Source organism: Colletotrichum fioriniae (genome assembly GCF_027942845.1).
Source record: "Colletotrichum fioriniae strain IMI 355084 chromosome Unknown scaffold_3, whole genome shotgun sequence".
NCBI lineage: Eukaryota > Fungi > Ascomycota > Sordariomycetes > Glomerellales > Glomerellaceae > Colletotrichum > Colletotrichum fioriniae.
The window spans coordinates 2,579,024-2,605,281 of record NW_027076839.1 but is presented as its reverse complement, the minus strand read 5'-3'; the positions used below and the strand labels follow the sequence as shown (position 1 = coordinate 2,605,281).

Below are 26,258 nucleotides of genomic sequence, written 5' to 3'. Positions count from 1 at the left end.
AACCAACTGTCGATAGCTCGTTTGCTATACCCACCCACTTGACCTACGAGCGACGACAACCTCTTTTCCAAACAACACACGCAAGCAAATAAACACACACAATGATTCGCTCAACTCAAATAGCAAGGCTTGACGGTACGCACGCGCGCGCGCGCACTCATCCCCGTACCGAGAGCCACCCTCAACTAACACCCAGCTCCTAGGCCTCATGCTCTGCGCTTCCGTCGATGACGAGCAACAAGAAGCAGCTCTCTCCGAAGTCAAGTCGCAAATCAAACAAGTCCTGCGCAAGCTCACCCGCAACTCGGAACCCCAAGCTAGCATCGAAAGCGGCGCCTACAACCTCAAGTCCGTCTACCCCTCTCCTATCTACCCCCTTTACACCGAGCGAAGCCTGTCGAAAAGAGAAGAAGAAGAAGAAGAAGAAGAAGAGGAAGGATTCAACATCTTTGCTAACCTTTGTGCCCCAAACAGCTACCTAATGGACTCGGACATCACCTTCATCTGCATAACAGACAAATCCTACCCGCGCAAGCTAGCCTTCACCTACCTCTCCGACCTCGCCCGCGAGTTCACGACAACCTACCCCGTGTCCCAGCTCCACTCCCCCTCCCTCCGCCCCTACGCCTTCATGGAGTTCGACACCTTCATCTCCCGCACCAAGTCCACCTACTCGGACGCCCGCGCTTCCCAGAACCTCGACAAGCTCAACGACGAGCTGCGTGACGTTACAAAAGTCATGACCAAGAACATTGAGGACCTCTTGTATCGCGGCGACTCCCTCGAGCGCATGGGCGAGCTCAGCTCCCGCCTGCGCGACGACAGCAAAAAGTACAGGCGCGCCGCCGTCAGGATCAACTGGGAGCTGCTGCTCAAGCAGTACGGTCCCCTTGGAGCGCTGGGGTTCATTGTGATCGTCTTCTTTTGGTGGCGGTTTTTCTAAAGTGGTGAATGGGGCTTGGTTTGTTCATTTTGGGCGGGTGCGAACGAGAGGAACAAGGGACGGGTTGACCTCCCTTTGGGGTTGTTGGATCCTTGGTCTGAGAAAGGCAAAGGTTCTTTGACGATGTTGGGCGTTATGTTGGCGACTGTGTATATCTCTCTGAATTCATGTACATCAATCAAATTACAGCACGGACTTCTCAGGTGAATGCAGGGGAAGACGGAGAGGGGCAACAAAATAAGACTTGGTCTTTGTGTCTTTAATGTGGAATATGATCCGGCACTACCTGACTGTGGTATCTCTGTTGCTGCGCATCTGCCCAAGCTGATGATGAGGGCCACCCCCAATACTAGTGAAATAGCCTTCTGCCATCGAATAAAGTAAATGATAATTCCATAAGTCATAGGTGCGGATGAGACAACGTCCGCCCTCTTTGGAAGCCCCCAACGCCTCGCCATTGTCAAGACCACACATTGTGAATATATGTACACGAACCAACCGCCATTTTAACGCCACCAATAAGAATCATTGTCGAATTAATGATGTCACATCACCACACAGTCCTTGGCTGCCTTGGGCAAGGGGACGGCGGGTATTGATGCAGCTGTGTGTTGCCACTCCAGGTGCTCCTGGAAGGCCTGGAGATCTTCGAAGCCAGATTCGTCCTGGGTATTCCGCATTTCGTCGTCGCTATCACCGCCTGCCTCGGTATATGGCGCCTCATCGCAAAAGGGACATAGGAGTCGGGCTACCCAGTCTCCCTGATATGGCGCCATATGGTTCGCTATTGCCAGAGGCGCGAATATGACCGTCTTCTCCTCTCTTCGTTTGTCGGCGGTGAACCCGGTCGCCTGCCAGTTTGGCATCCCGGTCGTGGGCGAAATAGGCGGTACTGGGCGCGTGCTGGATTCCTCGGCTGTCCGTAATGATGGCATGCTCTCCAAGTCTTCCCATACGAGATGACCGTCGCAAAAATCGCAAACGAATGCAATGCCTCCGTCGCCAAACCGCTCAAACTTGCCACTTGTGTTGCATGCTACTACTTCTTCCACATGTCGTCGGTGGTGCTCCTCCTCCGAAGTAGCAGGCCGATTCTGCCATTCCCGCTGTTTTCTGTAAACGAGAAAGGCGCCCAGACATCTTGCTGAGGCCTCTTGCTCTGCCGCAAATATCCTCCTAGCCGCTCGGCATTGTGCGCGGTGTAGTTCGCGGCGCAGTTGCGTCGTTTCTCGTGCCCATACCGGGTTGATCGGTCCGCCTGTCCTCGCCCAATCTTTGAAATTGTCGATATGATGCTCAATCTTGGACTGTAAAGCTTGCAACTCGGCTATTGACGGAGCTTGAAGGCGAAATAGTTAGCAAGGGTTCATTCATAGCCAGTTGTGCGTGACGTGAGCTAGCACGAAGCGAGATTTGACGGGGAGCTGGCTGGCAATCGCAGAGGCCTCCCTCTCCCCGCTGTAGCGCAGGGCTCCGTAGAGACTCGACCAAGCTCCCAAGCCAGCACAGAGCAATCAAGAACTGTGTAAGTGGGCTGGTGGACTCACGTTTGCGGTCGTTCATGTAGTAGCGCTGTCCGTTGACAAGGACAGATAGCTCCTGAAAGTCCTTCTTGGCGTCGTCGAGGGTATCCTCCAGCAGGCGCAATTGCTCGTGCTCGTCAGGTCCCCATTGGCGCTTATCGGCGAACTTCAAGATACGCAGGCCATCGCTGACGAGTGTCGCAATGGCAGCCAGAAGGGACCCGACGGTAGGGCTGCTCATGATTCGGCGAGCCCTCCGGTTTCCTCGAAAGTGTCCTTTTCGAGGGAATCGTTGGGGGAATCAGGAGAGTGTTGCTTGGCGGCGACACACAACAATGAGATCGAGGGGTAGTCAGACTTTGGCGGTGCGGTGCGGCGCGCGCCCCAATGATAAATGGGCGTAGGAGCGCCCCCTTTGGGCCCTTTGGGAGGGGGTAAAATATCCCGACTGGGGGATCAGGGGACTGGAGCTGGAGCTGGAGCGAAGTGAATGACGGACGGCGGGCGCGGGCACGCGGGCGGCACGGCCACACCGTCCGAACAGGTTTTGTAGCTTACGTTTCCCGTAGAGTAGGTCTTGGCTCCCTCCCCTTTGGAGCGAACGGGGTGCCGGGGACGACCCTATTTGGGATGATGAGAGACGTCAGGTACGCGTTGTGGAACTCCACTGTCCACTGCGTACGAGGCAGCGTGGACCTCGAATCCCCGTCGATCGAACCGAAGGTCCGGAGCTCTGCTTGGCGGGTGCGTTCGCTGTAGTCCGGCAACCTTTTGGGTACGGCTTGTGTGCTTGTGTGCTTGTGTGCTTGTGTGCTTGTGTGCTTGTGTGCTTGTGTGCTTGTGCTTGTGCTCTCTGAAGCGTGCTAGGCGGGCTTCAAAGCAAATTTCTCGACGTGGTTGTTGCTGGGGGACCCTATGCGGCCGTCCGTATGTCATGACCGGAGCGGACGCATGGGACGAACTTGAAGCGATGGACGGGGGAACCCGGGCATGTGACAAACGGAGGGACCGAGAGGCTCAAACGGAGGTCGAATAGAGGAGGAACCCACGCGACGGTAACCGGGAAAACGTCGAAGGGCAACGTGGTGAAAGGAGGGAAGAGTCGTGTGGGCAGGAATGTGGAAAGAAAGTTTACGGAAAAGAAAAGGTAATTACGAGACAGAAAGATACGGGAATATGAGAGAAAGAAAAGAGAATGGGGAGTTTGAGAAAGATTGCGTTCGGTCGTTATGTTCCCTGGTTGGTTGGTCCTGGTGTGTGTGTGTGTGTTTGGTTGACTACTCCGTACGCTGGCTGGGCGAAGGAAGGAACGGACTGGATCCAATCCTCCTAACTTCTAAAAGGTAAGTATTATGCGGCTGTCAAAGACGGAGGGAAACGAGGGAACTTTAGGTTTTGAGGGTGCCTCTGAGAGTGGATGACCTGGTCAGCCATGACTGCTTTGGGCAACTTTTAACTCTTCGTATTGTCGATGACATTTGGAAGGCCCCAACTGGGGAGGGTCCAAGGGGGATGGGGGCCCTCTTGTTTGCTTCCCGAATCCCGTCACCTTCCATGAAACCTCCAGAACCACCTCATGTTCATCTTACGAAATACACTCTCTTCCTTGACCTCGAATCCATTCCATTCAAACACTGCATTGCGTGGACACGATCCGATCAACCGAGTTCAGGAGAGGCCAAGAGCTATTCCTCTGCAGCTCAGGAACGACGGCAATCACTGTGAACTATTTTCGGTATACAGATCCCGCAATTCTCCACCTTTTGACGAAAGACCGACACTAAAAGGTCTCCATGCCACATGGCCCATAACTCGGGTACTGGTAGGGGATGAGCTATGGATGCCTAGGTACCCTACCTTATTACGTGCTGACCTTACCTTAAGGTAACGTGCTTAATTACCGTCTACAAATACTAGCACCCTACCTTACGAACAGCATAGCATATAAGGTAGGGCACCGCAAGTGAAGAACAAGAACAAGAGCAAGCAGACCGTGGAGCTGGCACCATCCAATCCTAGCCCCAAAACACAACCGTTGGAGGGGGACCTGGCGTCATCCCTCTCCGGGGCCCTTCCAGGTTCCTCAATGGGGCTTTCTGATAGGCGCGGTGACATACGAGCTTGTCTCTGCCCTACCAGGCACGGGGCTCCGACAGCTGCGAACCCCCCGCCAAGCGACTCTTCTGCCGGGGCCCCTGTTCGGTTCGGGGGGCACTTTTACCTTACCAAGTAGTCTGTCACGTCTCTCAACGGCATCTTTAGCCGCGAAGCGACCCTCAGAAGAGTTTCCGTGCCGCCAAGGGGGGGCAATTCTACTACCCGTGGGCCGTGGACCTTACAAAAGGCAAATCACCAATCTGTCCGGTGGGATATTGCACCAGTGTAAGGTGGTATACGTATAGAATACGGATGTCTGTTGGATCTTCTGCCCAGATTTTCACCCGACGTGGATTGTCCGGTCTCCCTTGTACACAGACATGCGGAGCCCCCTTTTCAGCTGAACATTTGCTTGTTGCTTTTCCTCAACACTTTCTTAGTCGTCTCGTCCTCTGTCCAAGCGTGCATATGGTAGTTTTGATGTGCTTCTGCATATGAGATGTGCCATGCGCGAGATATGTGAATTACGATGAAGACTGGACTTGATCACATTGGTAGACTCATGTCTCGGCCAGCTATGTGAGGCGGATATATCCCTTCCATGCTAGTCATTCGGCAGTACCCAGGGCACGTAGCTGCCAAGTCTCCTGTCTTCCCAGCTCCCTGATGTACATGATACCGGCTACACTCTCTTCCTCAGTCGTGGAGCTTCTACCTTTTACTTTCTCTTCTTGGCCTTGCCGGTGTCGGCACCCGTGGCCTTACCCGCCACTTGCTTCACCTTCTCAACAGTGGGGTCGCTCTCAAGCAGCTCCTTGGCCTTGGCCTTGGCCGCATCGTCCTCCTCATCCTCACCGCCCTGGCCGAACTCATTGACACGAGAGTAGTCGATCCTGTATGCCCAGCGTTGGTAGAGGTAGATGAAGAAGATGATGTCGTCGCGGAAAGTGGACAGACGGTGGAGGAACGGCATCTTGATGGTGAATGCAAAAAGGTCGTCGATGAAGGTATTGAGGAACTTGTAGATCATGGCCTTGCCGGGCATGTGTGCAACGCTCTTAAGTCGGTAGTTGATGTAAAGTGAAGGAACCATCATAAGGAAGCCGTAAGCATACACCGATCCGACGAGCGTGGCGATGATGTACGAGTACCAAGACTTGTGCGTCTCGTAGACCAGCGAGTAAATGGCGTAACCGATGAGCAGAGGCACACCAGCCATGTACATATACTTGAAGGCAATCTCGTCGTACTCTTTGGTCTTTTCCTCCGTCTCGCTGAGCTTGTGCTTGTCCTCGACGACGATCTTGAACGGCAGCAACGAGCCTGCTGGCGCAGCCTTGATTGCGACGTTGACAATGGTGGTAATTTTCCACAGCTCAATAACGATACCGATACCCTGGCCACCCAGAATCATCCAGCTAGTGTTTTGCGAGTTGTCGATGAGATAAAGAAGGATCACGGACTGCATGAAAACGTTCGCCAGGATGGAACGGACCGAGATACCGACGTTATCCTTCTTCTTGCGATAATGCGCAATATCGGAACCGAAAGCAAGCGTCTCCAGGATCATGTGCGCAATACTGACAATGATTGTAATGCCGAGGAGAATCGGATTCGTGTCGCCAAAGATCTCCTTGACCATCTCAATCTCGGAGCCGTCGCCGCCACCGGGCAGCGATCCACCGTAAGCAGCTTGACGTGCCGACTCCTTGGCACTGGCCTCAATTGCGGCCAAAGTGTTGAATTGCCATGAACGCATGTTGTTCAAGTCAATATGCAGAGGAACAGACGTGACGGTGTCGTTGAGCAAAATCATTTGACTCTTGAGTTGCCAAAAGGTATTGACAAACAGGATAGGGTCTACGACGATTAGTTCTATCCGCGAAGAATAGCGCAAGAGGCAACTCACAATACCAAGAATGCTGACCGGAGCCATCTCTGGCACCAGTCGGCTCGACATGGAGGAACTGGCGAATCGCGGGATGGGTTTGGCGGTAATCAAGCACTCCAGTGTTCGGAATGATGGAGAAGCTGGCATTCGGGTGATAGTAACTGGCAATGATGGGGCCAGTCTCCTGCTCCTCGGCCACTTCTTCAACCTCCTCCTCGGCCTTGCCCTCGAGAAGGGATCTGGTCTTGAACTCCTTCTTCTTGGGGATGTACTGAGTGAGAGGGAACGCAAAGTAGTAGGCAGAGGCTGGGTCGTAGGTCTCCACATGAGGATCGGGCTGGCTACCGGGCAGTGAAACGTAGAAGTGGCCCCAAAGAGTGCCATTGTTCTGTACGGAGGGCGGCACCTCGATAGTGGTATCAATGGAGCGTTTTTCGCTGTAGTTGCCAATCTTGAATTTCTCCTCCTTCAGAACAACCTTCTCCGGGGGCGTTTGAGCCAGAGGGATCGGGACAAAGGTGTCGGAAAGGGTGACGGTTACGTCGATGTAGCTATCCATTGGCCATATCGGTGCCAGCTTGCGCGGGATCTGGCTCCAGGTCGCACCCTCGTCCAATTCCTTGGGGCGGAGCAGGTAAGGCGGGATGTCCTCGGTATTCGCGGGTACGTTGACAACATTGCCGTCGGCATCTTTGACCTGGGTACCGGATTGTGTCTTGGAGAACATGTTGTTCATGAGCAAGTTCATGCCAAAGTACATCGAAGCTCCAAGTAGCAGCTTTTGCGTCAAGCTTATGCCCTGCGATTATGGTACATTAGTTCAAGGCGTCTAGGCGCGATTCGCGGTGGGCGATGCGTGGGATACTCACGCCTTGCTCCTGCTGCTGGCCAGCAGGGCGAGCGCCGGCTGCTGCTGCTACGGGTTGAGACATCTTCCACAATGCGCTACAATGTCTTTAGAGAAATGGTGATGAAAATCGCGAAGAGGCAGAGGACAGATCGCGTGCTCGTGGAAAGCGATGCGGGGACGTTGCACGGCGGACTCAGCTACCGATGGCGTATGGCAGCTCGGCTACTGATAGTCGCAAAAGATAGCAACTCTTCAAGTAGGATGGCAAGCGAAGCCGTGTCTTTCTCCGGCGCAGATACCGAGGATGCCAGCGATATCGGGTGCTGGAGGAGTGAAGTCTGAAAGTCTTGACGGAAATTGGCCTGGCCCCGGAAAGCACTGGATCGCAAACTGGACCCTGGAGGCTGAGTGGCGGGTGGGACAAATTGCGTGCTGTTCGGGCGAATCAACGGCCGAGGCGCCGCCACGATCCCAGCAGAATGGCGCGCAAGGCTTGGGGGGAAACAGGGGCCCAAGACGCTGAAGGGAAACAAATGGCTGCTGGAAGTGCAATATCGATGCTGGATGCACCTGCCAAAGAGGCATTGAACCTCCGTACCTGAGGTGTCCCATCCTTGCTTGATTGAGAAGCAGGGGACGATTGATTAGTTTCCATTGACAACCAGAAAGATCTCTTGTCCATCATGTTGTCCATCATCTTGACAACCAACGTACACGTACAATCAAGAATCAGCCCAATCGACATCGAACACGGCCTCCCGTGGACCATTCCGTCCATTCGTCAGCGGCACGTTGCACACACACAAGTATCCGTCGTTCGTCACACCGAGCATACGAGACCCGCCCTCGAATCGAGAGACATTCGTCTCTACCCGACTCTCTTTTGTCTCTCCCATTTTCGGTTCTTCGTCACCTTTGACACTACTGCAGCTACCTAACCAGATCATCTATTTGGGTAGGTGAAAGTTGACAGCCTATGGAGGATGGTGCCTAGAATGCGCGATCATCGAGGCTCTTAAGTTTTGATCAATGACTTGAGTCTTCCTGATTTCCTCCCTGCAGCTGCGGATGGTTATCCCCGTGGGACGGCCCTAGCCAAACCCAGCTTCGAATTAGAGTCATCGAGGTTGAATTACGCACTACCTTACATTGGACTCGGACCTCGCCTCCGACATGTCACCTGGACACTTCACTTGTGCGGGCCAGTCGCAGCGTAACAAGTTGACAAACCAAACACGCAGGCAAACTAGGGTGCCCCCGAACCCATCAGGTCTCGGAAACGGTTGAACCAGTCGAGTTCAACAGAGTCGACGAAAAGTGTATCAGGCTTTCTGCAAAGGTACCTCTCCATCGTAGGGTACAATGTGCTACCGCTAGCCCCAGGTCCCGGATCCGTCTTCTGGTTCCCCCGTCACCGTCCCAAGTCCACGTCCATGTCAACCACCGTCACCCGACCCCGTTCCTTGTCTCTGGTTTAGCAATCAGCGAGGGGGAAGGGGGCTCTCTTATGCTGGAGTCTGCTTTGCTTTTCCTCACCAGCTGGAATGCTACGCATCGACTAAAGCCTACACTACTGTACCGGCACTGGAGCCACGGATCCCCGAGCGAACCCTTTGAAGCCATTGATTGTCCCAGCTAGTACGCTAAACCCAGAACTTCGGCCCGTCGCCATGCGCCGTGGCGGTAACTGACATCTCGTTGTCTCATTCCCATCTGTGCTTCCTCTCGCCTCGTCCAATCTTTCTTTCTTTTTCTTTCTTATTACCCTTCAGGTGGTTGCTAGGATAATTGATACACCAACTCGCCAACAACACACTTGTCCACTTGCCCTGAGCTCATCCCAACCAACAAGACAAACTAGCATCCCTTTTTGGGTCTCGAGAGGAACGTATATAACAGCGCCTTTTTTTCACCGCCATCTGTCTATTTCCCTAGCCTTCAGTTTCCCTCTTGAGCACTTCTTCTCTGATCTTTTTGTGGGCTTGAACTCTTTTCCGAAAGTCAGAACCTTGAGGAAATACCGCAGAAAAAGGCGGCGTCTTCCGGGTACTTTCCTTCCGTTGTGGCTCTTGTCTCTTGGCCGGAACGGAACCTCTTACTATCTTTCTCCACAAATCCTCCGTCATCTTCACCTCCAATAACTGCGCCTCTTAGTGTAGAGACTGAGTACCATCTCACTCGCAAACTACTTACTCTAGCATTTTCTCCCTTCTTCAACAAGAAATCCTACTTCGAGGCCCAAGAATCACTTTAATTGAGAGTTCATCTTATAGCAAAACCCTTTTTCATCACAAAGCAAGCAAGCAACAAACATCATGCAGTCCGGCGGCCCTTCTCCCTTGCCATCATTCCCGGCATCCCGGGATGGCACACCCAGTGGCAATGGCACCAACACGAACGGAACCACGAATGGTAACACCAACGGCACTAACGGTACCACGAATGGCGTGCAAAAGAGGACCAAGATTTGTGTATACTGCGGCGCCTCTCCCGGTTTCAAGCCTCAGCACATGGAAGCCGCTCGTGAGTTAGCAAGAATCATGGCCGAGAACAACATTGATCTTGGTGAGTCACTGTTCTCTCGCTTCTCATCTCACTCAAGTCTGTCGACTCCCCATCTCCATCCACGGTTTGGGCAGCGATAACGTCTCAGTCACTACATCAATGACAGCATGTGGCGCAACCCTTCTCAGACAAGATGAAACACAGGAGGCAAAACCTCAACCAATGTGTCTCTAGTTCATGATATACTAACAAACATCTCAGTCTACGGTGGTGGAACCGTCGGCCTGATGGGAGAGGTGGCAAAGACCCTCGTTTCCCTCGCCGGCCCGGACTCGGTCCACGGCATCATCCCCGAGGCCCTCGTCAAGTATGAGCGGGACGGCACCTACGGCACCATCAACAAGGACAACATGTACGTCCCCGACGAGACAGTCTATGGCCGCACCACTGTCGTCAAGGACATGCACACCCGCAAGCAGATGATGGCCAAGGAGGTTTTCGCTGGCGGTCCCGGCAGCGGCTTCGTCGCCCTGCCCGGTGGCTACGGCACCATCGAGGAGGTCCTCGAGACGGCTACCTGGAACCAGCTGGGCATCCACGACAAGGGCATCTGTCTCCTCAACATCAATGGCTTCTACGACGGCATCCTCGAGTGGGTGAACAAGAGCGTCGAGGAGGGCTTCATCAAGGCCGCCAACGCCGATATCCTCGTCACCGCCACCACCCCCGAGGGCGCCATCACGGCGCTCAGAGATTACCAGGTCTCTGCGGCCACCTTCAAGCTTGACTGGACCAACTCCTAAGTCACAGGGCACTCAATTGGTAGTCCGATGGCAATGTTTCCCAGAAAACGGAATTTCATGTGCAGGAACCAGAGACGGAGAAAGACAGATGGTGTGTGCAATGTAAAAGCGGATGCGTACCGGAGTCTTGGCGCCCTTTCGTGTTTCCCAATTTCTATACGTTCAGGCTCGGTAGCTGGTCGGGTTGGATGAAAAGAAGCGAAGCGAGAGGAAACTGGGTCTTTTTTTCTCGATTTCGATCGTTGGTGGCACACGGGATAAGACATTCAAGAAAAGGGTATGAACGGGGGATCGGTCGGCTATCTATCATGTCACATCGGTGTTGGTTGCACGTATTGTAGTTTGATAGACCTTCATGAGTTACACAACCCAATAAAGCCAACCTGCATCTTCAGGTACCTGTCTCAGTCTCCGGGTCATCAGTGAGCACATAGATTGCATGTCTTCTTGTTTCTTGAACCATCGGATGCAGCTCATTCTTGAGCCGTCGAATATCCTTTTTTGTAGTGTATTGGTACAAGTCTAAGCGGGTCGGCTCCGTGCGTTCAAGTACGGCGAGTCTCCTTCCCATAGCCGGGTCCAGTCAGCCAAACCCCTGGATAGGATGTTGTTTGGTGACAATCCGGCCTAGCTCAACGCAACGCAGCGTAGAAGCCCATCCGCGCATCTTTCCTCGCTTATCATTCCCGCAGTGCTTAGCCGTCAACCTCCATACCCTCACCGCCCTCTTCGCCGCCGCCCTGGCTCTCGCTAGCGGCGACGCTGTCGAGCCATTCCTTGACGTCCTGGCCGTCGTACAGCTTGAATGGCTGGACCGTCTTGACGCCATCCTTCTCGGTGTAGCCGACGACACCGACACTGGTATTCTCGACCGTCAGCTCGCGGTCCTGGACCAGACTCTCCTTGAGGGCCTTGAGGCCGTGTTGCACGAGCTCCTCGCGGGAGCACGTCTCAAAGGCGTCGATGTTGCGCTCGAGGTAGGTGCGGGCCATCTGGCTGCGGGCGCCGATGGCGAAGGCGACCATTTCCTCTGTCATACCGCTGGGCTGGAATTCAAAGAGGTGGGGACCGCGCTCGTCGACGCCGGCAACGAGGAGGCCGACACCGTAGGGCCGCTTGCCGTAGACCTGGGTGTTGATCTGGGCCTTTTCGCCAATCATGTCGACGAGGGTGCGGAGGGGCATTGAGCGACCGTACGTCATGCGGTGACCGAGGCACTGCTGCTTCATGAAGTTGGAGAGGACGCGGGCGTCCGAGGTGAGGCCTGCGATGGCGATGCCGGAGTGCTCATCAACGGTGAAGATCTTCTTTTGGTACGAGGACAGCTCTTCGGCGTTGCGCTATCGGGGAAAGAATGGCATGTTAGCTTCGTGCGCTTGGTGGCAAACGTCCACGATATAGATTGATGACGGATGATGTAGGGAGAGGCAAGAGGGAGTGTTCCCAGGTATCGGCAAACGTCGTACCTTGATTGCTACTAGAACGGCGTGTGTCTTGCTGGCAATACCCACTACCACGGAACCCTGCTTCACTGCTTCGGCTGCATACTCGATCTGGAATATCCGGCCTTGCGGCGAGCTGTGAGGCGTTGGAGGTTAGCTCTCCATCTTCATGCTGGCCTTCTTCATGACGGAACCGGGGAGACTGGAAGGGAAGGCTGAGGAAGCGGGCTAAACAGCTTACAATGTCACCGAGTCGTTGTCGTAATTGTTTCTGAACATGGCGGGCGTGAGGGGAGGGGTGATTCGTAGCTTCGTCAGGCGGTTCGGTGGTTTCTGGAAACGGGAGAAACTTGGAGTATTCGTGTAGCGGATCGGGGGTGGTTGAGGGAGACGGGAGGGAGAGATTCGATCGCGGGGTGGTTGTTGGGCGAGCAGGTCGGTGATGGGAGAGCGAGAGACAGCTTGGTGGATAATAAAGCGTCCCTCCCGCACGCCAGGCCCAGCTCAAGGCAGGTCGAGCTTTCGTAGCACTCTCTCAGCCTGGAGCCAGGTGCCAGGGTGCAAGGTGCCCCGTGCATCCCTCGTTGAGGTACGTACACTTTCTTAACCCCGTACCTGACCTCACTTACAGCCGGGGTCTTTCCGAGTGGAGACCTTTTCCCACCATTTTACAGTTGTCATTGGAGGCTGTCCGGCTGCTGGAACAAGGTTGCGCCGTGCGCTGACGACGGCCTTCGTGCGTCAGGCCTGGGACATGCCATCGCATCGCAGCTCAGCCTGCCAGCCTAGCCGCGAACTACTACACGACCAACACGACCGATTGATCCTCCACCACCACGAAGCTCCTCCACGACTATACAAAAGACGGCCTAATTGAAAGACCGGATCGCCGCCCGAAGCTCTCAATATAAGACTCAAGGAACTTCCAAAGGAGTATATTTGCACCCTCGGCGGGGCCGTCTATACCATATCCAGCTCCGACTTCGATACTCGTCCGAAACAAGTAAACCACAGCCCACCTGCCAACGATCTTCAAGATGCCGACTGCCGGGCTCAAGACCATCATCGCCCTTTCCTTCGTCCTCGCCGTCGGATTCCTCCTCGTCATTCTCTCCTGCGCCCTCTGGAAGGTCTACTACCCGCTTCTCGTCGTCGCTACCTACGTGCTGGCCCCGATCCCCAACTGGGTCTGCTCGCGATGCACCAACCCTGATGACTTTGGCGAGGGTTCCGGCTCCGCCGTGCTGGACCTCGGCCGCTTCTGCACCGGCTTCATGGTGGTGATGGGAATTGGTGAGCTTCTTCTTTTCCCCTGCGGCGCTTTTGTCTTTGTTCATTGGGAGGATTGCGTTGCTAACCATGCTCTTCTATCGCAGCCCTGCCCGTCGTCCTCGCTCACTCCGATCTCATCCAGGTTGAGGCCATGGTCATGTCGATAATCGGCGGTCTCCTCATTTACGGAACCATCATCAGCTTCGGCATGTTCTTTCAGGAGGAGCAGGACTTCTGACTAGCGTCGGGAGCAACGACTGGGGACAATTGATACAGTTAGGAGTAGGCGACGGAGAAGTAGTGTCAGCAGCAGCAGCAGCAGTGATGGAGGGCATACGCATTTCAACCAAATTGGCGGCAGACGTGTACAGTACGACGAGACGAGGTCGGAAACCATAGTGGCGCTCGGGTTCGGGAATCCGGCAAAGTGGGATTTGGAACGGGGTGCGCTGTACTTGGAGGCTTCACATGTATATCCAGCATCATTCCGTCAGGCGGGCGTTTCTACTTTTTTCGCTCTTGTTATGCAACGACAAACCCATCTAATTCCCAATGACCAACTGCGGAAGCTGATATCACAAACATGGATTATTTAATAATGATCTTGTTTTTTCTACTTGTTTCGTGTGGATGATCCGGGTCGTCTAAAAGTTGAGTCTAATACCCGTGAAGGTCCAGAGTCTAATATCCCAGATACGTTGAGGTATCAACCAAAACCCCCTTACCATGAATATCCCCCTTCATGACATAGTAAACGCCAGTAAGCCAATTTCAATAAAAGCCAAGTCCCCTCCTCCCAATCGATCCCCAAATCCCAATCCCGCTCATGCTTCCGCAAAGACGCCCAAAGGCCCCGCCAACTTGGTAAACATCTCCTCCCTCTCACCCTCGGCAGTGCTCAGGATGGTCACGGCACCGCCCGCTCCGATATGCCAGACCTCTCTCGGCTCCGTCTCACCTTCCTCCGGCGGCGCAGCTTCATCATCCCATTTGAACATGGTTCGGATCGTGACGCTCCAGTCCCCTTTTCCAGTGACATCCATGTACCCCACCACGCCAGAGTACAGACTCCTCTCCCTATGCTCCTCAATATCCTGCAGCAGCTCGCAGCTCCGCTTCTTCGGGGCTCCCGTCATGCTGCCCGGCGGGAGACTAGCCGCGAGGACATCGAGCCCCGTGTGCTGACGATCGGCACCCGTCGTCGTCTTTGGCTTCGGCAGCTGCCCATTGACAATCGTAATCATCTGGAACACGGTCGCGTACTCCTCCACCTTCATCAGGTGCGGAACCGTGACGTTCCCCGAGCCGCAGACACCGTGCAGGTCGTGCCGGACAAGGTCCACAATCATGAGGTTCTCCGCCTCCTCCTTGGGCACGTGCAGGATCGCCTCGGCCTGCGCGAGCGTGGCGACCTGGTTCGACTTGCGGACGGTGCCCTTCATCGGTCGCATGGAGCAAAAGCCATCGGCGTCGTACTCGAGGAAGCGCTCCGGGGAGCTACTGATCAGCGTCGCGCCGCCGAGGCGGATAAAGGAGCCAAAGGGGGCGGGCTGGCGGGCTCTGAGCGTCTTGTAGAGCCTCCATGGCGCGACGTGTGCGGATTTGTTTTGTACCTGTTCTGACGACAGGTGTCCGTTGGCGAGGCCGTTGTATTGGTGGTCCCTTGTTGGGCGGCCGGGTAATGTGATCGTCGTCTGATCCGTTAAGCATAGCTCGTAGGACTCGCCGGCCGCAATGAAATCTTGACAGCGAGAGACCTTGGCTTCATACTCATCGGCGGCGGGTACCCGAATAACGGGCCTCGTGGCTACGGTCGAAGCATCCGAACCGTTAACGGTGGCCTTGCCCGGTGATTGCCAGAAGTGGGACGTCTGCAACGATGCCACCACAGAGTCGATCCAAAAGTCGGCATTGAGCTTGCGCTTCTGAAGGTGCTGGACGTGCAACAAGCCCTTGACGTGATCGACCACAATGCTCTTCGTGACCCAAGCGAAGCACAAGTCGGGCCTCTGATGCCCTCTGTCAGCAGCCACTGCCACGTCGATCCCCTCAAGTCCCATCTCGTACGTAAGGTAGCCCATGAAGCCTCCTCGGAACGGCGTCTGAAGCTCCCCCGAGGCCGGGATGCGTCGCTTCTCAAGGAAACCGGAAAGCAGATGCCAAATATTCTTTTGCGGTCCGAAGGGGACAGTCTCCACTAGGTCGACGGGCAGTCCCTGGATCGAAGGGATACGAGCCGTGGCGAAATCGTCTCCGACGTGATGCTCGATCCGCAGAGACTCCTCCACATCCAGAGCAACGACGCTGAATCGGCCCCGAACGTCCGCGGCTCCCGTCGCCATGTTGCTCGAGTTGGACGAATCCAAGATGATGTGCTCCGTCCTGCCGCTCTTTAGTATTTCCACAATGTCCGGCACCTTGACGCTCGCCGGAAGGCTGATGGTCTTGTATCGGTACTCGCAGTCGAGTCCAACAGTCGCCAGGGGCGTGGGCATCTCCGTCCACTCGAGGATCGGGGCGCTCCCTCGCTGAGCTGCGGCACGGTTCTCACATAGGAGACTCGGCTTCACTGCATTCCTTGCCAGGAATCGCTCTCCGGTTAAGGCAGTCCTGTTCATCTTCTGATTCCATGTCATGGCTTCGCGAAGCCAGTTGCAGATGACCGCATGACCTGCCGGCTGGGTACAGATGGACTCAGGGTGATACTGGAGGCCCCAAAAGGGTTTGCTCCGGTGCTTGACCGCCATCAAAATTCTCTCGCGGCCGCTATCCCTCTCCTCATCCACCCACGCCAAAGGCAACAGCTCAGGGGCAGTCTTCTGAGCACGCCAACGACACTCTGCCCAAGTGGAATCTGAAATGGAATCTTGTCCGATGTCGGCACACAGGCTGTGATAGAGGGTTGCCTTGAACTCGAAAACACCACGAAAGATATCCTCGTTGCACGTCGCTTCGGATTTCTCATGCTGAATGGTGCGAACCATCCCGTGTAATCCGCGTTGGAGCCTCCTCACCTTGCCGCCCGAGCTAAGAACGAGGCTCTGGAATCCGAGGCAAATGCCAAGAACAGGCAGGAGATGCTCATCTTGCAACCTCCAAATACATCTCATGAGCCCAACATCCGTCTCATTCTCGGGGGACCCAGGCCCAGGTCCGCAGACTACTGCATGATACCGTGATAATTCTCGATGAAAATCGACCGAGAAAGTCGGCGACTTTTGATCTAGCAAGAGCGTGTCAATCGGTAGAACGTGAACATCGGCGTCAAGCAGCGTTGTGAGAAGGGATACGATATTGTTCGTAAAGGAGTCGTACGCATCGAGAAATAGAATCTGAGGTCGCGTCATCCTTGGCTATTAATGAGATCCCAGATTTTCCTTTTAGACGACGACAGCGACAACCTCGAATGCAACGCTCGCAAAACGGGAATGGCTTGACCAAAGCTTGTACGGCGGAAACGATCTGCTTGGGTTGGTAAAAAGGCCCGCTGTCGGCTAGCACCGGAAAGCCGCTCCCTAAGGAAAATTTGGTGGCAACAGCAGAAACGAGAAGGCGGTCAGACCCACGCATTAATCACCCGAGAGCCCTTTGTTTGGGACGCAGGGATGAGCTTAATTCGATCGCTGGGCTGGTCGACTCATCCCTGGATTGGACTTTGCTTGAACCCGTCACAGCTGGTCAAGAATTGGTAGCGGCTTGAGTCGTCTATCAAGAAGTCAATTATCTACTTATCGGAGGCCGCTGCGATCGCCAACTCCACCATGGTGTGAATCACCTCTTCTACACGTCCACCATCATACAGTTCGTCATGTGAATGGCTCGAGTCGCTAGTCCTGATCCACCACCTTGATGATACAGGGTTGCCTTGAGTGCCATATGCGTCTTTCCTTCGCACCAATGATCGCGTTCAGCATCGTCTGAGTGTCTGATCGCTGTCGGCTCTCTTGCGTCTCTTCATTCTCCTTCTTTTCCTTTGGCTCTTCCCAAATCTGGTACTCCTCAACGGATGCCCCTATTTCGAACTCTCCTCGACAGAGTGCCATGGCTTGAATCTCCACCTCTGTAGTCGCCTTGGCCGCCAACAGCGGAAGTGCCTGCTGTAAGGTACCGTTCCAGGCAAATTTTCGCGTAAAGTCCAACGCCACGTTCAACGGACGGTGGCACAGGGCCGGCATCAGTCTCAACATCGGATAGACTGGCTTGGCCGACCGATTTGTGATACCGATCTTAACTTGGACAAAATTGTCGACGAGTATTGTCTCTTTGACCCTTTCGCCTACAGTTTGGCCCGGGTCTTGTACTGATATTTCGATACCGATATCATCAATCCTGAGAGCGTCCATCATCCTGGGTGAAAGCCGAATGGTTCTCAGGTCTATATAACCGCTTCGCTTTGGGCCAGATGCTGTCTTCCATTTGGCTGTGAGCGTTTCCAGTATTCTTTCCCTCATCCAGAATGCTTCGCGATTTGAGCGTTCCATGTCGGGCGTAATCTTGCTGGTGCTGACAACAAATTGCCTCTGTCTTGATGGGTTGAGTGCCGGGATCGATGCGTGAGGGTCCTCGAGGTAAATGCGTCGTAGGGGAACGATGACGCGACTGGTGTTCCCTGGGAGAACGTGCTCCTCAATCACAATACCGTCCTCCCCGTCCATTTCGACCTCCATATTGTTTGGCCAAGCGTTGCGCAGATCCATAGACAAAAGACAGTATTCATCTGCCAATGTCGAAGGATCAACTTTGGACTCCAGGTTTATAAGACTGAGAAGCGGCTTGGGTACGGGTCCGCTGAGAGGCAGGATATCCAGTCGCGTGAGCTCGACGCTAGCATTTACAGTGACCGTCAACTGCAGCGAAACCTGTCGGGTATGGAATTTGTCCGTCACTTCCTCAGGAGGTACTCCGAGATGGGCATAGTCGATCTGAATGGCAGCGTTCGTCAATCCAGGCTTGCCGAGAATCTCGAAATCAAATGTGGCGGTGCCTCCTGGAGCAATGTATCGCTTCTCCGGTTCCTTTTTGTTCAACCTCCGAAGACCTTGGCGCCTCATAAGAATGTACTCGTATTCGTACAGTTCGGCTGGGGTAGCATCTCTGTTGTTAATGCCTGCCTGCAACGGTCCTTGCGTGGAATCCTGGAAAGAGAAAAGCATAAAGTCCACTGGTGTTGTCCGAGAAAGATTCTGTAACGTGATGGAGAACACCTGCCTCTCTCCCTCGAGCACCATGACGGAAGCCTGGGGTAGCGTTGTCGACTTGACAATAACAATGGGCTGTTTAGGGATGACATTCAATGCAACACTCTCTACCTTCAGCGGTTGGCCAACAAGAGCTCCTGAGGCAAGGGTGGTCTCCAATGCTTGAAGTCCGGTAGCCTTTACCTTGACATCTGCTTGCGGCGTCCACGGTTGTTTAAATATGGGGAATCGTCTCTCGCGACAGCCGCGGACACGGATGATTGCGCCTGTTACCTTCAAGGCACCTGGTCCTTTTGGTGTTCCCGAGACTTTAAGAATCTGCGTTCGGTAAGGGCCAATGATGGTGTTTTCAAAGTTTGATTCGAATTCCGCGCCGCTGGTGTCCAGGCGAAGGCTTTCGACATCCACCTCGATGTCATATGGGTTTTGAAGAGTAACTCTAAAGGTTGCGGGCTCGTTCGCAACGAGAAGGTGATCAGCAGCTTTATCAGGCTGCTTAAGGAATGGGTTGTATATAAAGGGGTTGACATCTTGAGAAGTTCTTGCAGTTACTGCCCCAGGAAGAGTACTTTTGGCATGCGGGACGGGAATCCTTGTAATCGGAAGTGGTTCTAAGGCGATGCCACGGACGAAGAACTCGTCCCAGTACTCCGCCGCGAGCTGATTGAGGCCTAATCTTTTCGCGAGGTTCGACGTCTTTGAAATATTTGTGGCCAGACGCGTCTGTTCGTCGCGAGTAATGACCGGTGATGCATCTTCTTTGCGAGGGCCAGGGGCAACTCCTGAGCCAGCCGTGCGTAGTAAATCACCAGAGAACTTCAAAACACCGTTGAAGTCAGGCAACGCCTCAGAAAAGTTGATGCATGCTCTCAGTATGTTCAGCTTGACGCTGGTGAACCCAAAGAATCTCGCAGCTGCCTGTCCCCGAATTCTATCGATGACAGCAGTGTCCGAGTCCTCTGTCGAAATGGCATCGTCTGCTGGTTGTTTCTTCATGTCAAAGCCAACCACGCCGTACGACTTGCACAGAAGTGCCAAGAATGCCTCGATTCCCTGTTCAACATCGCCTTCGCCCAGCTCGAGGGCGACCGCGCTATTGCTGTGCCCGTTGGCAGCATTCAAAGCTACCAGGCCTGCCGCAGGGTGTATACCCATGTCTGCAGCCCCACGAGTGCGCGCCTCAACGAGTCCGCTGATCAGGACGGAAACGAGTTCTCTAGTAACCATTGCTTTCTTCCGATGATGACCAAGAGGTCCAAGAACGGACGCGATTCCTGCTAGAATCGAAACTCTATCCGCGATGGTGAGAAGCTCCGACGAAGAGGCAGGAAACGCGCGGAAGAGGAATGTGACGATTGACTGTCGGCTCGGAACAACGGTCAACCGGGGCGAGGTTGTCAGAGGGGTCGAGGGCAGTTTGCCAAAGATCATGATCTCGTAGGCACGCTCTCCGAGCTTTCCGTCAGCAAGGTGCAAAGCAGACAAAATCTTGGAGAATCTGATTGTCGTCTCCGCCAGGGGTAAGGGAGGCAGATGCTCAGCAGATATCCGAGAATACAGCCCGGCAATTCGGTCCAGAAGGTCTGGAAGTATAATTTGAAGGTTTCGGATATGCTTGGGCTGGCCTGCATCGGTTGGGGTCGCTGCTTCTAAGGCAGCATATGTAGCAGCCGTAGATTTGTCTTGTGGGGGCAAGCAAATAGACGGGACCTGGAAGTCGACCTTGACCCAGCCTAGCAGTAGTAGACAGAGTGTGATCAACTCCAGCGCCTTGCCGTGCCATATGTGGTCGTTAATCGATTTCGCTACTGTCGCGCCATCTATAAGTTCTTTCAGTGCATCGGTCCAGCGACCTGCTTGCAGATACAAAGACCCCATAAGGATCTTCACTCTGCTTTTTCTTTCGCTCTGAAGCGATCGTTTAGACCACCGGGGCCGAACCCTTGCACCGAAACTCGATCTGAGCTTTCTGACCTGAAGTGGTCGCCAGCACCCGGCCTTGAATTTCGGTCAGGGGTCGAAGAGCCACTACTCATGCCGGAAGTCAAGTCGTCGAAAGTGGTGGGAGGGTTCGACAAACCGCTCTTAACAGGTGTTGATGGCCGAGCAGGCGTCGAGTTGCTCGACGACACAGCCGAGTTGTGCTTCATAGGCGCAACCGGCATAGACATGCGATTCATGTGCCGATCTGGAATACCACTGGTCGAGCTCGATCTTTGAGGACCAGGAATGAACTGAGATGCCCTCTTGTTTACTGAACCGGCATCATCCGCGCCCCATGATGCGCCATTCGTTTGTCTGGTTGACTGAGACTGTCCGGGAGAATCAATGAAGTTCCAGGCTTCAAACGACTTGGCCAGTCTTGTCATTTCCGCCAGGAGCTGCGACGTAATATCGCACATTATAGTTTTCATGGTCGTCCGCTTGCACTCGTCCGGCGGTGGTATAGCAATGAGTCCTTCAGGGAGAGGTACCGGGTTCTCCTTCGAAAGCGCATGGTCGAAGATTAGCACTCGGTGAACCAGTGCCCTTCCGAAGCGGTCTCTCAAGTCCTCCAACTCCTGGTCCAGCGTTCGGATATTTTGTTCGGCAATGGTGGGCGCATTTCCAGAGTGTCTCTTGCTAAAGGTGACTCGGTTGAGTTCCTCTCCGTCAGCGATTGCAATAACCGCGAGGGGTTCGCGGTAGAAGTCGAACGGTGATAGTGCGAGATGCGAAGGTGGGGGGACGTGGGTTATGAGTTCGTAGAATACGGCGCCGTCAGGGAAGGCCAAAGGGGAAAACATATCTATAGCTTGCCGGTCAGTACAAGGGTTCTTGAAAGCAACATGGGAAATGGAAGGACATGCTCCTATTTGGCCGCCCATCAGGGCTGACATCCCGCAAGGAGACGACATGTTCAGGCCGCAGGCGTTCAATGAAGGACGAGAAACGATCACTTCTAATTTGGCCCAAGGGTAGAATCAATGCCTTCACCCTCGCGGGAGCGATAGGTAACAGCGAGTCCAAGCTCATCCTAGCACATGTATCTCCCGTCCAGCATCTTCAACTCAAAGAATGTTGCGGGCGAGCTATGTGGCCATATCGCGATGGTCTCGTGCGTTTGGCGCCACACCAGAGGAACACGGAAGTGCGCGAAGCTCGACAGGTGGCTTCCAGAGGTCGTCAAACTGGTTTTGCGATTGCTATATCGTGCGCGTTTCCGTGATCAAGCGCAATGCTAGGCTGCAGGTCGACGAGAGCTACTTGATGCAGGCAAGCAGTGGAAAGGAGCATGTACCAGTAAGGTAGAGAGAGGTCAGAGTGGATGGGAGGGAATTGGCATGCAGCCACCGGCAGCAATTGACGGTGTGCGATTTGACCGGGGGGGGGGCTTTCAGTGGAGGAAGTCAAGACGGCGCAACATTCCATTACCCAAAGGCCCAGTGGAGTGCATTGGGACAACCGACAGCGCTGCTGAAGTTTCAGGGATCGTAGCAGCTATCGAGAACGGGGTTGACGCTAAAACACCCGCCGCCACACGTAAGCTGGCCCAAGCTTGACATGCTTCAGGGGGGTTGATTGGCTCGTTTGGCAGCCGACATCAACCAAGCTGTCAAAGCCACATTTCACCTCAGCCTCAGTTCGAGCTCCATCCTGGACAGCTTGCGAGTCGTCCAACGTGTTCACTCGAGCAGCGTTGGCCAGAGGTACATCGATACTTACCTCTTTCTCATCTTACACCCGACTTTATTCACTTCTATATTTCACACTTGACCTCACACACACAAATTGACGCACACAGCTCGACAATTTCACAGGGCTGTTGTGTGAGTGTCAAATTATTCCCCTCAGAGCTCCGATGAGCGCTGAATGATCACTCATACACCGTAAAGATGGCCCGCATAACGCAGTTGGCCGTCTTCCTCACGCTTTCTCTCTTCAATCTCTTTGGGGCACAGCTAGCTCTTGCGGCGGAAGATGGTCCCGGCTCAGCTTCTATCTTGACCTCCGAGGTCGGTCGCCTCAACAACGAAAGCTTGTTCTGGGGTCCTTATAAGTCGAACCTGTACTTCGGTGTCCGCAACAGATCCCCCAAGAGTCTGTGGACTGGATTGATGTGGTCCAGAGTTGACAACTACCAAGACGTTCAGCAAGGTATATTGTAGACCGGCATCTTCAGACATATGTAGAGGCTCACAAGTTTAGGTTTCCGCTACACATGCGAACAGCATGAAGGCCTTCATGGTTATGGATGGGACGAGTATGATGCCCGGAAGGGAGGCATCCAGTCTATCCACGACGAAGGTAATCAGATTGACATCACCACTTCGTTTGTCAAGGTCCCCGGTGGAGCAAACGGCGGTAGCTGGGCCGCAAGAATCAAGGGTGTCCCGAGAGAGGGTGCACCCGCTGATCTGAAGACCATGATCCACTACTATATTGCCGAAGACAACAGCGAAGCAGAGCTAGCATTCTCCGGTGAGAATGATCCCGCTGGCTTCGACGGCGATGTCGCATTCGAAGGCTCTTCCCAGGAGCTCGGCAAGTATAAGTTGGTCATCACCAAGGGAGAGGGCAAGCACCCTTCCAGCAGCCACGATTTGTCCGAGAAGAGACACCCCGACCGCACGACGGTACGGTCTCTGACAGTTCCCGAGGAGCATCAGTGGCAGGGCAAGGGCGTTGTCTTCAACCTCATCCAGGAGAGCGTCAAATTTGTCCAAGAGAACTACGAGATGAGCGAGCCGCCTCCAGCATACCTCACTTACCAGATCGAGAATAAGCCCAGCGAAGGTAACACGCACGTCGTCCAGAAGATGTTCGAGGGAGCCTTCGAGTTTGACGTCATCTTCTCATCTGCCTCTGCGGGGCCCGAGCTCACAAGTGCCGATGTCACGCGCGAGATCAAGTCGGTCACCGAGTTCTTTGGAGAACGCTTCTCTTCCATCTTCAGCCTGAAGGCTCCGTTCACTGCCGACAAGTACAAGAAGTTCGCCAAGAGCATGTTCTCTAACCTGCTTGGCGGCATCGGCTACTTCCACGGTTCACAGCTGATTGATCGTTCTTACGCCCCCGAGTACGACGAGGAGAACGAAGGCTTCTGGGAGGAGACCGCTGCTGCCCGCGCACGAAAGCAGCAGGAGTTGGAGGGCCCGTATGAGCTCTTCACGGCTGTCCCATCTCGCCCCTTCTTCCCTCGAGGATTCCTCTGGGACGAGGGTTACCACCTTATCCCCATCGCCGACTGGGACATTGACTTGACCTTGGAGATCGTCAAGAGCTGGTTCAACACCATGGACGAAGACGGTTGGATTCCCCGCGAGCAGATTCTGGGTCTCGAGGCTCGGAGCAAGGTACCCGAGGAATTCCAGGTCCAGTACCCGCACTACGCCAACCCTCCCACTCTTTTCCTCATTATCGAAGGCTTCATGGAGAGACTGCGCAAGACCAACGGTAGCCAGCCCGCCGAAAAGGAGCATCTCGGCCCTCAGGCCTCCCTGCAAACCGCCCACTTGGACAATGTCGAGCTCGGAGAGGAGTTCCTCCGGAGGCTGTACCCTTTCGTCCGCCAACAGTACGACTGGTTCCGCAAGACCCAGCGAGGAGACTTGAAGACCTACGACCGCGACGCGTTTTCGAACAAGGAGGGCTACAGATGGCGCGGCCGCACCGAGACCCACGTTCTCACGAGCGGTCTCGATGACTACCCTCGTCCTCAGCCCCCTCACCCCGGCGAACTCCACGTCGACCTCATGTCATGGGTCGGATTGATGACCAAGTCGTTGATGAACATTGCCGACGCTCTTGGCATGGCGGAGCAGGTTGAAGAGTTCAAGACGACCCTGAACGCCATCCGTCGCAACCTGAACGACCTCCACTGGTCCGAGAAGGAGGGCTGTTATTGCGATGCCACAATCGATGCTTACGAAGAGAACACCCTCGTCTGCCACAAGGGCTACATCTCACTGTTCCCCTTCTTGGTCGGTCTTCTCGAGGCTGATGACCCCAAGCTGGGCAAGCTCCTCGACCTCCTTGGTGACGAGGAGCATCTCTTCAGCCCCCACGGCCTGAGAAGTTTAAGTAAGCAGGACGAGTTCTACGGCACAGCCGAGAACTACTGGAGAAGCCCCGTGTGGATGCCACTCAACTACATGGCCGTCTCCCAACTGAGAGTAAGTTATACCGACCCATCTCCTACCGACAAGAATGCCCCATCACTAACTAGCACCCCAGAACGTCGCCTCTCAAGATGGCCCTTACAAGGCCAAGGCCGCGGACCTCTTCATCCGCCTCCGCAAGAACCTCGTCGACACCGTCTACAACAGCTGGGAGAAGACGGGCTTCGCCTGGGAGCAGTACAATCCGGAGACGGGCGAGGGCCAGCGCACTCAGCACTTCACCGGCTGGACAAGCTTGGTAGTCAAGCTCATGGCCATGGAGGAGCCCAGTAAGTCTGGCGGCGGCGGCAGCAGCGGTCACGTCAGAGACGAGTTGTAAATCACGTACCTTGTTTGTTCATCACAATACACGAGGCGTACACATCGAGGAGAGGCAATGCATGTACGAAGCAAGAGGAGAGCTAAAAGGAAAAAATCATAGTGAGGTTTTTGGGCGGCACGCTGATTTGAGAAGCCTGTCCTGGGAATGAGATTATGCAAAAGGCCGGTCTGTTCGGCTGCTTTGAATTCGTTGTACATGCAGAGCAGAGTTTCTTTCCCCCCAGGTTCCGTGAATGTGTTTTGAGAAGGGCTGAGATGCCTGGCTCGGCCTTGCCGAACCTTCCAGGTTGATAGACGCATGTGAACGTGAGTGTGTGGTGTGCTGACAATTCCACGTTCGGCCCTGGAGTGTAAGTAAGCCCAGATACCCAAAAGGAAAAGGGGATATGTAAGCCGTTTTTTAAGTCATCACACACACCACATCCGTCCCCGTCGACCGAATCGAGCAGAAAGCAACAAGCAACAGCGTAAGCGGCGGTGTCCGTCATCCTTTCGACATCGTCGTGTCGGCTTCTGCCTGACTGAATTAGTTAGGTAGGTAGCCCTGTCATCCAAATTTTCCCAGGTGGGACCATGTATGGTCCTTTTCTTCCCCATAGATCCAAGTCCTTACAGACGCAAAAAGTACCCCTTCGCCGCACCAAGACATTGTTGACGACTTGCAACGCGCAGCCCACGAAGGAATTATTTCCGCCATGTCCATCATGAGAGAGAGGAGGGTAACTCAAAGTTCCGGAGTCGAATTCGCCTTAGGGGGGCCAAACCACGTTCCTTCACACGCGGGACCGCCCGCGGAGGAGCGAGCCGAGTGAAGGATCCTAGACAAGAAGACTCCTAGCGACACCTCGAATGCACCTGCCAAGCCCTCAAGAGGCTTCTCCTTAGCAGAACTCTTGGTCCGTGAGTGAGTGACACTTGGGCTTAGTAAAGTCCTAAGCCATGGGTACCACTTCCCTTCTTCCTCGCATAGCATTCTTAGTTCATCTGCCGTTACGCCTCACACCTCCTCGGTTCGAGGTGAGGAAGACCGCGGACCCAGAGAGGATTGCCGTGGAGCCCTAAGGACGGGGATATCAAGCAGGCCTCGGCGGCCGCCTAACGTGAATTTGCCATGTGTGGTATGTTACATATAAATTCCCCAATATGCCACGCAGATACCCGCCCACCTACAGGCCTTCGTGTCACCCCTCCAAGTTGGGCCTACTTCCCTTTTCAGACGTCTACAAGGCTGGCAAGGGGAGGGTTGGCGATG

General features: G+C 54.4%; 9 protein-coding genes across 9 annotated transcripts; 4 read left to right on the top strand and 5 right to left on the bottom strand.

The window, feature by feature from the left end:
- Nucleotides 1-101: 101 nt before the first annotated feature.
- Nucleotides 102-943, top strand: SEC22 (SNAP receptor; the record flags this gene model as incomplete). Its single annotated transcript, XM_065756883.1, has 3 exons — nucleotides 102-135; nucleotides 204-348; nucleotides 475-943. 3 exons carry the CDS (start codon nucleotides 102-104, stop codon nucleotides 941-943), a joined length of 648 nt encoding a protein of 215 aa, XP_065614650.1.
- A 545-nt stretch (nucleotides 944-1,488) lies between these two features.
- On the bottom strand, nucleotides 1,489-2,707 carry N0V96_003603 (uncharacterized protein; the record flags this gene model as incomplete). Its single annotated transcript, XM_053196023.1, has 2 exons — nucleotides 1,489-2,282; nucleotides 2,491-2,707. 2 exons carry the CDS (start codon nucleotides 2,705-2,707, stop codon nucleotides 1,489-1,491), a joined length of 1,011 nt encoding a protein of 336 aa, XP_053046447.1.
- Nucleotides 2,708-5,281: 2,574 nt separating this feature from the next.
- N0V96_003602 (uncharacterized protein) lies at nucleotides 5,282-7,202 on the bottom strand (the record flags this gene model as incomplete). The annotated part of the gene is made up of 2 exons (XM_053196024.2): nucleotides 5,282-6,423; nucleotides 6,473-7,202. 2 exons carry the CDS (start codon nucleotides 7,200-7,202, stop codon nucleotides 5,282-5,284), a joined length of 1,872 nt encoding a protein of 623 aa, XP_053046448.2.
- Nucleotides 7,203-9,619: 2,417 nt separating this feature from the next.
- Nucleotides 9,620-10,612, top strand: N0V96_003601 (uncharacterized protein; the record flags this gene model as incomplete). Its single annotated transcript, XM_053196025.1, has 2 exons — nucleotides 9,620-9,869; nucleotides 10,071-10,612. The coding sequence occupies 2 exons, from the start codon at nucleotides 9,620-9,622 to the stop codon at nucleotides 10,610-10,612; spliced, it is 792 nt and encodes a 263-aa protein (XP_053046449.1).
- Nucleotides 10,613-11,307: 695 nt separating this feature from the next.
- Nucleotides 11,308-12,333, bottom strand: PRE5 (Proteasome subunit alpha type-6; the record flags this gene model as incomplete). Its single annotated transcript, XM_053196026.1, has 3 exons — nucleotides 11,308-11,952; nucleotides 12,079-12,190; nucleotides 12,296-12,333. The coding sequence occupies 3 exons, from the start codon at nucleotides 12,331-12,333 to the stop codon at nucleotides 11,308-11,310; spliced, it is 795 nt and encodes a 264-aa protein (XP_053046450.1).
- A 758-nt stretch (nucleotides 12,334-13,091) lies between these two features.
- Nucleotides 13,092-13,564, top strand: VPS55 (Vacuolar protein sorting-associated protein 55; the record flags this gene model as incomplete). Its single annotated transcript, XM_053196027.1, has 2 exons — nucleotides 13,092-13,347; nucleotides 13,431-13,564. The coding sequence occupies 2 exons, from the start codon at nucleotides 13,092-13,094 to the stop codon at nucleotides 13,562-13,564; spliced, it is 390 nt and encodes a 129-aa protein (XP_053046451.1).
- A 586-nt stretch (nucleotides 13,565-14,150) lies between these two features.
- N0V96_003598 (uncharacterized protein) lies at nucleotides 14,151-16,673 on the bottom strand (the record flags this gene model as incomplete). The annotated part of the gene is made up of 1 exon (XM_053196028.2): nucleotides 14,151-16,673. One exon carries the CDS (start codon nucleotides 16,671-16,673, stop codon nucleotides 14,151-14,153), a length of 2,523 nt encoding a protein of 840 aa, XP_053046452.2.
- Nucleotides 16,674-17,153: 480 nt separating this feature from the next.
- N0V96_003597 (uncharacterized protein) lies at nucleotides 17,154-21,539 on the bottom strand (the record flags this gene model as incomplete). Its single annotated transcript, XM_065756882.1, has 3 exons — nucleotides 17,154-20,415; nucleotides 20,499-21,312; nucleotides 21,374-21,539. The coding sequence occupies 3 exons, from the start codon at nucleotides 21,537-21,539 to the stop codon at nucleotides 17,154-17,156; spliced, it is 4,242 nt and encodes a 1,413-aa protein (XP_065614649.1).
- Nucleotides 21,540-22,399: 860 nt separating this feature from the next.
- CWH41 (Processing alpha glucosidase I) lies at nucleotides 22,400-25,004 on the top strand (the record flags this gene model as incomplete). The annotated part of the gene is made up of 3 exons (XM_053196030.1): nucleotides 22,400-22,661; nucleotides 22,713-24,679; nucleotides 24,741-25,004. The coding sequence occupies 3 exons, from the start codon at nucleotides 22,400-22,402 to the stop codon at nucleotides 25,002-25,004; spliced, it is 2,493 nt and encodes an 830-aa protein (XP_053046454.1).
- Between the last annotated feature and the right edge of the window lie 1,254 nt (nucleotides 25,005-26,258).